This window comes from Marmota monax, unplaced genomic scaffold (genome assembly GCF_021218885.2).
Source record: "Marmota monax isolate L192 unplaced genomic scaffold, Marmota_monax_Labrador192_F-V1.1 WCK01_AAM20220418_F8-fsc00296, whole genome shotgun sequence".
Lineage (NCBI taxonomy): Eukaryota > Metazoa > Chordata > Mammalia > Rodentia > Sciuridae > Marmota > Marmota monax.
Window position 1 is genome coordinate 100016 of NW_026694723.1, and position 13231 is coordinate 113246.

The 13231-nt window shown below is 35.4% G+C and overlaps 2 protein-coding genes across 7 annotated transcripts in view; one reads left to right on the plus strand and one right to left on the minus strand.

Moving 5' to 3' along the window:
* The window catches only part of Nf1 (neurofibromin 1), a 252882-nt gene that overhangs the window by 70420 nt on the left and 169231 nt on the right, over positions 1–13231 (minus strand). The gene's annotated exons all lie outside the window — the stretch shown is intronic.
* On the plus strand, positions 2030–4912 carry Omg (oligodendrocyte myelin glycoprotein). The gene is made up of 2 exons (XM_046424007.2): positions 2030–2186; positions 3041–4912. Exons 1-2 carry the CDS (start codon positions 2184–2186, stop codon positions 4364–4366), a joined length of 1329 nt encoding a protein of 442 aa, XP_046279963.2. The 5' UTR covers positions 2030–2183; the 3' UTR covers positions 4367–4912.

Here is a 13231-nt window from a genome sequence, read left to right on the forward strand (position 1 = left end):
CCTAAGTCCTTTTTTAGAAACAATTTTGACACAGGGTCTTGTTTAGCTGATCAGACTGGCTTGGAATTTATGATCCTTTTTACCTCAGTATCTTCAATCACTGGGATTACAGACATGTGCCACCGTGCCTGGATTGAACTCAGGGGGCACTCAACCACTGTGCCACATCCCCAGCCCTATTGTATATTTTATTTAGAGACAGGGTCTCACTGAGTTGCTTAGCAGCTCACTGTTGTTGAGGCTGGATTTGAACTTTCGATCCTCCTGCCTCAGCCGCCTTAGCAGCTGGGATTACAGGGTTGTGCCACCATGCCTGGTCAAACCTGTTCATTTTTAAATACTATGACTGATGACTGGTTTCCGAAATCCATAGAAAGATCTAGGGTCCAAATGAACCCTCAAAATAAAGTGGAAAATAAAGCACCTAATCAATAATAAATTTCTGATGTTGCAGATTAAAATGCAGATACATTTTAGAAACCTTAATTTTATATTAATTTTTATACTTCTAGAGTATAGTCTCTTTTCTAAGAAAATAAGCTACAAAGTGGGCATAACAGCATATGCCTATAATCTCAGTGACTTGGGAGGCTGAGGCAGGAGGATCATAAGTTCAAGGCCAATCTAAGCAACTAGCCAGACCCTATCTCAAAATAATTTTTAATTAATTAATTTAATTAATTAATTTTTAATATTTGTTGGTTTTCAAATGATGAGAATTTGGCAATGAATATACCATAATTTGCTTTCTTTTCTAAGATAAACTGGACATTCTGGAAATTAGATTTGATTAGATTTCAAATTTAGATTATTATACAATCAATCCACTAAGGGATGGAGTAAAAGCTTTCTTAAATCTAATCTCATTTTAAAACATTCATGTGTTTTCTTTTTCACATACATCATGTAATTTTAAATTTAAAACTGTCTCAGGAAGATAAAATATAAAGTCTTAATAAATCTTCTGAAATTTATACTATTATTATTATTATTTATTTTATATCAGAGATTGAACCCAGAAGCACTTAACCACTGATCCATATCCCCAGTCCTTTTAATATTTTTATTTTTTAGACAGGGTCTTGCTAAGTTGCTGAAGCTGGTTTTGAACTTGCAATCCTCCTGCCTCAGCCTCCTGGGCTACTGGAATTACAGGCGTGTATCACTATGGCAACACTATTATTTCTAAAACATAAAACTAAATGAATGGTCATTCACATAGCACCAAAAATATCTCTGGAGAAAACAACACTTATATTTACTTACTATCCACAGTAAATTTCATGAAGAAAAATATTTAACCCCAAATACACAAAATAGAAAACATTTATTTTTATCATGGGAAATGAAAATTAAAAGCAGAAGGTGTTCATTTTAAGTGCAGCCTACTCTGGGTTTGATTCCCAGCTTTGCAAAATAAAAAGCAAAAATAAAATGCCTTGTGTGTATCTTGGGTCAAATGATCCTTTGTATCAGAAAAATAAAGACAAATAATCCTAATTAATTACTTCTGTACCTCCTTAAAAGAGAAGTCGAAACATTTAAGTGGTTGATAAATATGAAAAGCTGATTAAATATAATAATCACCACACTATATCATGATATCTTAAAAGGTAACATGACAGTTTTATCATTTTAGAAAAGAACACAAAAATGGAGAAATAAAAAAGAGTTAAATCAGTATCTTAGAAATCCATTTACAAGGAAGGTCAAATCTATTTTCCACATTTTTCAATATGTAAAAAGAAAGTAGAGGCATTAAAAAGAAGCACAGTTGACTGTTAATAAGGAAGCTGCTAAAATGTGGAGCCCAAGCTCCACAGATGAATACACAGAAAGGAGGAAAGGCCAGCTCTAATTTACATGAAGTATTCCAATCTATAGCAAATCTGAGATACGTAAGTATGCTCAATGCTATAAATTTTTAAAAAAATTTTTGTCCATTTTGTTGCGTGTGCACCTCTTGAAATAAATTTGAGTCAGCACCAATGACAGCTCTGCAGTCCTCCTATGTGGTACTGATCAGGTGGTTGCAGAGAGAGCTTCAGCTCACAGCAACACAATGCAGCTGAGCAGGCAAGCACAGCCCACAGCCAGAAACGGTTCCGACTCTCCAGAACAAGACGACCTTTAAGCTTCAAGTGTCCCGGAGAAAACGAGATGCTGATGTTGAAGACGACACTATGGTAAGCTGTTATTTAAATCAGTAAGAGATGGACTTAAGAATTTTTTTCCTTTTTCTTTTTTTAAGAAAAAGTCAACATTAGGATTGAATATATATTCAATAGCAAGTGCATGCACAGGGATTTGCTGCAGTATCAGTTGAGGGTTGTCTTTTTAATATGCATTCACTTTGTAAATATACATGTTTTTCCCTGTAGAATTGGTACTGAAATATACAGGAAAAAAAAAACACACACACACTTTACAAAATGTGAGGTATGGTGTTGGTCTGGATTTTTCAAGTGCCTTGAAATGTTTTTACAAGGATATGTTTATCCTTAAAAAAATGAAATTTCAAAAATTGTTTAATATCTAAATAAAATCTCATCGTACACACACACACATTGATTCTTACATTACTGCAGAGATTAAAAAACAAAACAACCCCAAAAACCCACACGACAGCCATTTTTTCCCATCTGAATAAGAAAGCATATTATCAAACACAGTAATAGCTTAAGACTTCAACTCTATTTGCAGATAATGCTATTTATCATATTAAGACTTTGAGAAGATGAATATGAAAAAAAGAATGGTAAAAGGAGAGAGAAAATAAAGAAGAAAATGCAGGAAAGAGTGTGTTTGTGGTGGTGTGGGGGGGGGGAGTCTCTCTCTCAACCAACATAGCCCCAATTGAAGGATTAGGCATTTGGACTATAAATGAAGGGCAGCTTTGTTAGTTTAATCACTGGAACAATTATAAAAAGACTCAACAACAAGGAGGTTTATTGAAAATTTTGCCTAATGCTAACTGACCCATGCAGATGCCTAAATTGTATTTGCATATTAAAAGAAGGGTGTATCTGTTTGTTTCCAGGCTTTGATGGAATATCAGATATTGAAAATGTCTCCCTGCCTGTTCATCCTCCTGTTTCTCACACCTGGTATTTTATGCATTTGTCCTCTCCAATGTATATGTACAGAGAGACACAGGCATGTGGACTGTTCAGGCAGAAACTTGACTACATTACCATCCGGACTCCAAGAGAACATTATACATTTAAACCTGTCTTATAACCACTTTACTGATCTGCATAACCAGTTAACCCAATATACCAATCTGAGGACACTGGACATTTCAAACAACAGGCTTGAAAGCCTGCCTGCTCAGTTACCTCGGTCTCTCTGGAACATGTCTGCTGCTAACAACAATATTAAACTTCTTGACAAATCTGATACTGCTTATCAGTGGAACCTTAAATATCTGGATGTTTCTAAGAACATGCTGGAAAAGGTTGTCCTCATTAAAAATACATTAAGAAGTCTTGAGGTCCTCAACCTCAGCAGTAACAAACTTTGGACAGTTCCAACCAACATGCCCTCTAAACTACATATTGTGGACCTGTCTAATAATTCCTTGACACAAATCCTTCCAGGAACATTAATAAACCTGACAAACCTCACACATCTTTACCTGCACAACAATAAGTTCACATTCATTCCAGATCAATCTTTTGACCAACTCTTGCAGTTGCAAGAAATAACCCTTCACAATAACAGGTGGTCATGTGACCATAAACAAAACATTACTTACTTACTTAAGTGGATGATGGAAACAAAAGCTCATGTGATAGGAACTCCTTGTTCTAACCAGATATCATCCTTGAAGGAACATAACATATATCCCACACCTTCTGGATTTACCTCAAGTTTATTCACTGTAAGTGGGATGCAAACAGTGGACACCATTAATTCTCTGAGTATGGTAACTCAACCCAAAGTGACCAAAATACCCAAATATCGAACAAAGGAAACAACGTTTGGTGTCACATTAAGCAAAGACACCACCTTTACTAGCACTGATAAGGCTTTGGAGCCCTATCCAGAAGATACATCTACAGAAACCATCAATTCCCATGAAGCAGCAGCTGCAACTCTAACTATTCATCTCCAAGATGGAATGGTTACAAACACAAGCCTCACTAGCTCAGCAAAATCATCCCCAACACCTATGACCCTAAGTATCACTAGTGGCATGCCAAAAAACTTCTCAGAAATGCCTCAACAAAGCACAACCCTTAACTTACAGAGGGAAGAAACAACTGCAAATGTAAAGACTCACTTACCTTCTGTGGCATGTGCTTGGGAAGTAAATGTTTCATTTCTCTTAATGCTCAATGCTATGGTCATGCTGGCTGGCTGAGGGTCAGCATTTTCTTAAAACTAATGAAAGCCTCCTCCCTGATGTACAGTTGGGAAAATATGCCCCTACCTAACCAGTGATTCAAGCTATGTTAAGTATTCAAGAAAGCCAGTCTTACATTTCTGACTCTGATGTAAATGAGTAACTTGTCTTAAATAAAAGAAGTGCACAATGTCTTGGTACTTGCTGCTACTTTTCTGTCTTAAGTAAAACTAATTTTTTTTAATGAGATGTTTTCTTTTTAAGGCTTCGATTTATTGCACAAAATATAAAGCATCTAAACTTTAATATGTATTTTATGTATGTTTACACTGTCAAACATCTGGGAAAAAAATAAAAGGTCTATGCTTATAACTGTGTCATTTAGCTTTCTAGACATGTAAACTTTGGTAGAATCAAAATGCCTAATCATTTTTGTTCTCAGGAACCTTGGTAAAGTCTTTAAGGTGAATTGAACTAAGGATTCTGCCACTAAAGTATGAACAGTTAAGCCACAACATTATTTTACACACAAGCCATAATTGTATTAAACCTAAATGATGTCCTGCTTCTGAGGAACTCTTGGCTACTTTACAGATTATATAATGAACAAAAGCTCTTCAAAAGGCTAGAAGACACTAGGCTTTGCATTTTAATAAGGAAAACTTAACTTTGTTCTTGCATTTAAGTATTAAAAACACAATATAATGAAGAGTTTTAGTTTAAGGACATATAAAGGAGTAGTTTAAGTACATATTTAACAGACCATTTACAAAAAAACTTAATATTCACAAAATTAAATCCTACTACTATTGCAAGAGTGCAAAACTTGGACCATTCCGCAGGAGGGACGGGGAAGAAGAAGAAGGGGAAAAGGGGTGGAATTCTCTGGTGCTATAACCAAGTAATAAACACAATAAAGCCATAGACTGAGGACTAGGGCTGGGCATGGGACAGATTTGACACTCTAATCACACTGCATTGGGACTCCATTTAGAAAAAATTGAGAATTTTCTACAAATACAAAAATAAGTTACCTTATGAATTAGTGACAAACACAAGAAATAGCCAAGAATCAGCAAAAGAAGCCCTGAAAGAAGGATAGATTAAAATGCAAGATAGCATAACTGAAATGAATAAGCTTCAAATGAGGTATTTAATTTGTGAAACATAAGGAAGAATCTAATTTCAAGCATTCCTAGAGTTGGACTGAGAGTAGAAAAAGAAGTTTTTAAGCTCCTTCCTAAAAAGTTTTAAAATTCAGATAGTATTCTCTCCTGGTTTAAGAACATTTCTATTCATAGATAAAGAAAAGTAATAACATTCTAATGTGTCCATGCACCACTCTTCTTCCTCTCCTTTTCAAGGAGAAACTTCATGGAAAAATTAGTTAAGCTTCAATAGAACAACTCGTCCCTCATACTACCTAGGACAGTGGCTCTTGAATTATTCTGCCCTATTACCTTAACTGGCTTATCATATTAGGGAGTCTCACCATGAAGACAAGGGCAAGTTATTTGAACAAGTCCCCCAAACTGTTAAAATATATTACCTTTTCAAATGGGTATGCTGTCGTTTCTGTCTTCCAAACACGGATCTAGTACTTTCACTATGCATGACAGAGGCTAATTACTTAGATAATCCCTACTCTACCACAACATGTCTTATTTAAAAAAAGCATGCACTATATTCCACAGGAAGTGGGTTTCTTAGAAGTTACTGTCCTTTATTCTGAGGGTGTCAAGGGTTCAATGTTGTCATAGACTTCCTATGGAGAAAAGTAGTAGGAAGTAAAATTATGGACTATAGTATCAGGATTACCTATGGATTATGTCAATCCTACTAATATGTGTATAAAATGTGGAAGAAAAACTTGGTAAATTTACAAATACCATATATGTCAACTATTCAGACTCTGTGACCTTAGGAAGAAGTATAATCCAGTCTTTAAGAAATTAGATAAAACTTTTCCCTAAGAAAATCAGACATTCATCATCAATGAGAGGGCTCATTATTTGCCCCTATGTACTGTATTACTGGACTCCATAAACATTTCAAAATGCATTAGTTTTCTCATGCCTTAAGCTCATGAGACATAGAGATATATGTATGTATATGTCAATATATATGACTTATGATTGTTCAACTTAGATTTTTCAACTTTACAATAGTGTGATAATGTACCCATACCAATCATTCTGCTTTTCACAATCAGTACAGTATTCAATAAATTACATGAGACATTCATAACTTTATTATAAAATAGGTTTTGTGTTTGATGATTCTGCCCAACTTTAAGTGAGTGCAAGTATTCTATACACACTGAAAGTTAGGCTAAGTTATGATGTTTGGTAGATTAAATGCACTAAATACATTTGTGTGTGTGTGTGTGTGTGTTTTACTGGGAATTGAACCCAGGGCCCTGTACATACAAGGCAAGCACTCTACAAACAAAGCTATAAACCCAGTCCCTAAATGCATTTTTGACTTGTGATATTTTCAACTTACAAAGAGTTTTTCTGGAACCTAATCCCACAGTAAGTTGAATTGTTATGTATAAATATACATCTATCTCCACTCACCTATCCCTGAAATGTGGTTCTATTTCATAAGCCACTGCCACTTCTGGCTATACAACTAACAAATTACTTTACTGCTCTAAGTCAGTTTCCTCATCTATAAAATGGGCTAACATAACATAGTGGTTTCTTTCTCAGTATTAAATGGCATCATTCACACCACCCAATAGGTGCTGTTCAATAATTTTTCATAACGAGGCTATGAAGCAACAGCAAATTCCTTTAAATGACATTAAAAATGTCAGAATCAACCTAAAATCTTTTATAGTCATTCCTTATAAAATATATTTTAAAAACTAGATAAAGAATGCAAACATGCATTTGCAAACCACCAGCCAATGTTATGCTGGTGAAGAGTAAAGTTTTGGTTTTGTTTTTAAATGGAGAAAATAAGATTTGTTATTAGTTATATTAATTATATTAAAATAAAATTAGTTATTAGTTATACGGACCTTGTTACACATAAATATCCATTTTGGTACAAATGGCACAGTACAAGAGCATCATGAGATTCCCCCAGCCCCTAAAGAGGACAAGCAACAGCAAATCTCAGCTATGTTACTAAGAGTAAATTATTATTATTTTTTTAAAAAGAGAGAGAGAATTTTAATATTTATTTTTCAGTTTTCGGCGGACACAACATCTTTGTTTGTATGTGGTGCTGAGGATTGAACCCGGGCTGCACGAATGCCAGGTGAGTGCACTACCGCTTGAGCCACATCCCCAGCCCAATTATTTTTTAATTATTATTATTATTATTTTTTTTTTGGAGGTGCTGGGGATTGAACCCAGGGACTCATGCATGCAAGGCAAGCCCTCTATCAACTGAGCTATATCCCCAGCCCCTGGGGTGTAACTCAGTGGTAGAGGGCTTGCCAAGCACATGAGGCATTGGGTTTGATCCTCAGTACCAAATAAAAATAAATAAAATAAAGGTATTGTGTCCATCTTAAAGAGAGAGAGAGAAGAGAGAATATGAGAATATAAATTATTGATGACCACTAATGGCAGTCTTTTTTTTTAAAATATTGTTAGTTGTAGATGAACACAATGCCTTTATTTATTTATTTTTTTATGTGGTACTAAGAATCAAACCCAGTGCCTCACATGTGCTAGGCAAGCACTCTACCACTCAGTTACAACCCCAGCTCCACTACTGGCAATCTTTTTTAACATTATTTGGTGAATTCCAGAAAAAAACAGAAGCAACAGATAAAACTGTAAGATAATAAGAAACTAGATCATTATTGGCAAGTGAAATAATTATCCAAGAGATTCCTCAGAATCTCTTTACATAACTAATGACAAAATAAATAAGGAAATACTTACAGTTTCCTTTTGTGCTGGCAAAAAATAGAAAATTATGAGAAAACATACAATGCTGCCAGGAGCTCGGTGGTGCACACCTGTAATCCCCATGGCTGAGGCAGAAGGAGTCAAAGTCAGCCTCAGCAACTTAACAAGGCCCTAAGCAACTCAATGAGGCTTTAAGCAGCTCACTGAGACCCTGTCTCTAAATAAAATATAAAAAAGGGCTGAGGATGTGGCTCAATGATTAAGCATGCCTGGATCTGATCCCAGGTACAAAGAGAGAGAGAGAGAGAGAGAATATGAGAATGAATAAGAATATACAATGCCAAGAAACAACATTCACATGAAATATGCAGGACCTAATGAGAAAAAGCTGGAAAACATTACTGAGAGGTATGCATCCAGACTTGATTAAAATGGTAAACTAAGGATTCTTCACTCATTCAATCATTCTCTCTTCACTCCCACCCCCCACCCCCCGTACTAGGGATTGAACCCAGGGCTCTCTACCATTAAGTCACAACCCCAGCCCTTTTTATTTACAGAAAGGGCCTCTCTAAATTGCTGAAGCAGGGCTGGAACTCAGTCTCCTCCTGCCTCAGTCTCCCAAGTCGCCGGGATTATAGGCATGCACTACTGCATGCCACTCTCCATTCTTTCGACTCAATCAAATATTTAGTTGGTACCTAGAGTATAACCAAGGCTAAATACAGAAGACACATCTTGACTGGATATTGTAAAGCTGCAACTATTTCCAACAATCTATGGATTAAATCAATTCTGACAAATATTACAATGAGAATATTTTGGGAAATAAAATATATAAGATTGTTTGGAGAAATACATAAGAAAGAACAGAAAAAGGAAGAAAGAGAGAGGATCTTAGCCTTTCCTAAGAGGAAAACATGCATCAACTACCATAATTAATACAGAGGGTAATAACATAAAAATAGGAAGGGTTTGAGGCTGTAGCTCAGTGCTTGCACAATGCCCTGGGCTTGATCTCCAGTATTACTAAAAAACAAAACAAAAATGACAACAAAAACACAATACAGAAATGATAACACAATCAGAACACAGTACACATAAGAACTCAATATATAATAAGGCTTTGCTCATTAGTTATACAATACCAGCAAATTAGCTCTGTGCCTAGTTCTCAAATTTGGTTAAATTTAGAAAGAACAAAATCAGAAATAAAAAGGAAAAGGAAAGCGTCAATAAATAACTGCTGACAAAAACTGGAAAACAGTCCAGTTGAATGCTCGATTCATGTGATCCACAAACACAGTGGACTATAAAAGATAATATTAACAAGGAAATCATAAAATCGGAAGAATTTTAAAACATTTGTAAATCTGAGTGAAAGGCTTTTTTGGTTTTTAATTAGACAAAGGGAAAAAATTCGCAAATCAGCAAAAGATTTATAAAAAGCCTTCAAATTTCTTTATGCTTTAACAACAAACCTGATAAAAAATATTCAAATAGAGTACCATAAAGGAGATTATTCATGAGGAGTTTATGAAATGGATAAGAATATTAAGATTTACAAGGGATAAATGGACACAAATAGGATGTTTACAAGACAGGGCACAGGGGGTTAATAACTATTATGGGAATACAACTGACCAACTCAACTAAGAAACAATAAAAATGTGATGCCATTTCCTACTACTAAAACAACAGCAATTTTTTTTAAGTAATAGAACGCTAAATTACAGATGGTATAATGAAATGGCCACATTCACATCCTGGTACAATTCTTTTGAGAGCAATCTGTCAAATTAGTCACAACCCCAAATTCAAGAAAAACCACTGCTTTCTTGCTTACTTGCATACACGCTCTGTCTTAGTGCTGGGGACTGAACCCAGGGTCTTGCACATGATAGGCAGGAACTCCACTACTGGAAATGAGCTATATCTCCAGTCCAACAACATATTAGAATTTCTAACAGCAAGGAAAATAGAAACAGTGCCACATATTAACCATCAGGAAACTAAGTAAATGTCAACACTCTAACCTAAATATTATGTAACCAATAATAATAAGTTTTTTTTAAAGATTGAAATGTGGAAACTGCAAATATTAGATAAGCAAAAATTATACGCTATAAACACGCAAGCTATATAACTTTATGAAAACAATAAAAGAAGCTAAGCACCATAGTACATGCCTGTAATTCCAGCTACTCAAGCAACTGAGGAAGGAGAATGGCAAGCTCAGCAACTTAAGCCTCAGCAATATACTGAGATCCTGCCTCAAAATCAAAAAACAAAAAGAGCCAGGAGTGGTGGTGCATGCCTATAATCCCAGGGACTTAGGAGGCTAAGACTGTAGGATCACAAGTTCAAGGTCAGCCTCAGCCTTAGTGAGATCCTGACTCAAAAGAAAAAATGAAAAAGGCTGGGGATGTACCTCAGTGGAGGTTTGACTTGGTGTGTCTGTCTTTAACCCAGGATGCACCTCTGGGTTAAATCCCCAGTACCAAAATAAATAAATAAAACGAGCATTAAATTGGACTATTTTCCAATTTTGAATTTGTGGTAGAGCACACCTAGAATCAATGTCGGTGGAGGAAGGAAAAAGAAAACAACTAGAAGAAATATAACCAGGGCTGGGGATGTGGCTCAAGCGGTAGCGCGCTCGCCTGGCATGCGTGCGGCCCAGATTCGATCCTCAGCACCACATAAAAACAAAGAGGTTGTGTCCGCCAAAAAGAAAATAAATATTTAAAAATTCTCTCTCTCTCTCTCTCTCTCTCTCTCTCTCTTTCTCTCTCTCTCTCTCTCCCCCTCCCCTCTCTCTTAAAAAAAAAAAAAAAGAAAGAAATATAACCAGGGAGGTAGGGGGAAAGTGTTGGAGAGTGATATTGGCCAATTATATTGTTATACAGTCTGCATGTATGAATATGTAACAATAAATCCCTCCATTATGTACAACTATAATGTACTAATAAAAATGAGGAAAAATAAAAAATATATATACCAAAAAGGAAACATAGTATATTAAGTATGTCTTATTACCTGCTTTGTCCTGGAAAAATGGAATGGATCTAAGAAAAAGAACTATTGGGAGAATCTGTCCAAGGGATCTAGGATGAGTAGGAAAAAGAGAGAAATGCAAAGGGGCTAGATAATGTGTGAACAGGTAGGTATGGTCAAACAACTAGAAGTTTATAGATGAGAAATACAAAGAGTCACTAAAAAAAAAATCAGAAATACAAAGGCACAAACAAAATTCTTCAAAGCACACACATACTATATTACTATATTAGCTTAATTTAGCTCTACATGGCCAATTGCAGGCAGGAATCCTTCCCCAACAAATCTTACCAGACAAGTTCTTATAAACAGCAACAAACCAAATCTTCAATAATTTTTCCCTATCTCAGATGATGGCTTACTTTATGACTAGACCCTAGCTTCCTTTAATGATACTATTTTAATTTTTTTTAAATACCAGTCCCCGCACATTCTATAGTTCAAAAAAGCAAAACTTATTTCTATCTATCAATTTACCATGCTCTCCCTTGCCACCAGGGTTTCTGAGATTCTGCACGTCCTATGTGCTACACTCTTTTCCCTCTTCTTACCAATATTCATCATTTTAATTTTAGCTTATCTATCGCTCCCTCCCAAGTTTCTTTTTTTGACGGGCTTTATCTGAGCTTATAAATAAAAACAGAATGAAAAAACATAAATCAAAGATGTGACTAGTAGACTTAACAATAACCTAATGAAGACAAAGTCAAACCTCCAAGTCCTTATTCTAGGGTCAGTTTTAGCATCAAAGTCCTGAGAAAGAGATTAAATAAAAGAATGAGGGATTGGGTAGGCTACTATTTGTCAAATAAGAAGCCATGAGCAGTGGAGAGTTATGCTTGAAACAATCTCAGAGAATTAATAATTAATAATTATTAAGCCTGATGACTTGTGAACAATTCAGTACCGTAAATTGTCCAAGGGAAGTCAGTCAGGGAAGTAAAAACATATTACTTCAACGTGTTAATAATGTGTTAAGCAGGTTAGTTTGTTTCACACTTTGAAAACTATGACAAATGAGGTTTTTAAGAAGCTCAACTTTAAAACATGCCATTTTGGTTCAACAGCCCCCAGTCCATTAAATATATTTAAGAACTAAGGGAGATACATAAGATAAATACACCCATTTATCCCTACTTAGAATTCCTGGCCTGAGATTCTGAATTTACTCAAAGTTACTGATGAGCTTGAAGTATGAAAATGAAACACACATATTGCTTGGTTCTTGTCTGTTCAAAATACATTCTAAACACAAAGAGCATTGTGGTTTAATAGAAACAACATGACAAAAAGTTTTATAGGCACGGTGGCACATAACTTTAATCCCAACAGCTCCAGAAGCTGAGACAGGAAGATCCCAAGTTCAAAGCCAGCTTCAGCAATAGCGAGGCACTAAGCAACTCAGTGAGACCCTGTCTATAAATAAAATATAAAATAGGGCTGGGGATGTGGCTCAGTGATTGAGTGCCCCTGAGTTCAATCCCTAGTACCAAAAAAAGCACTTTATAACCTATATTCTGTGTTATAATCTCATAAGTGACTGTGTCTTTTGATTAACACACACACACACATACACACACACGTGTATATATATTTAAAAATGTATGCCATGGTGTTTTAAGAAGTAGATTAAATCATATAAAATTTGTTCTAATTAGTTATACATGACAGTAGAATTCATTTTGACACAACATAAGTGGAATATAATTTCTCATTCTTCTGGTGGTACATGATGCAGAATCACACAGGTCATGTAGTCATATGTACATAGGGTAATAATGTCATATTCATTCTACTATTGCTCCATAAACATTTTAATGATTACTACTGTTCCCTGTATAAGAGATTCTTGGATAATTAACAAGAGTAGGAACAAAAATGACTGAACCAGGGCTGGGATTGTGGCTCAGTGGTAGAGTGCTTGCCTAGCATGCGTGAGGCACTGGGTTCAATC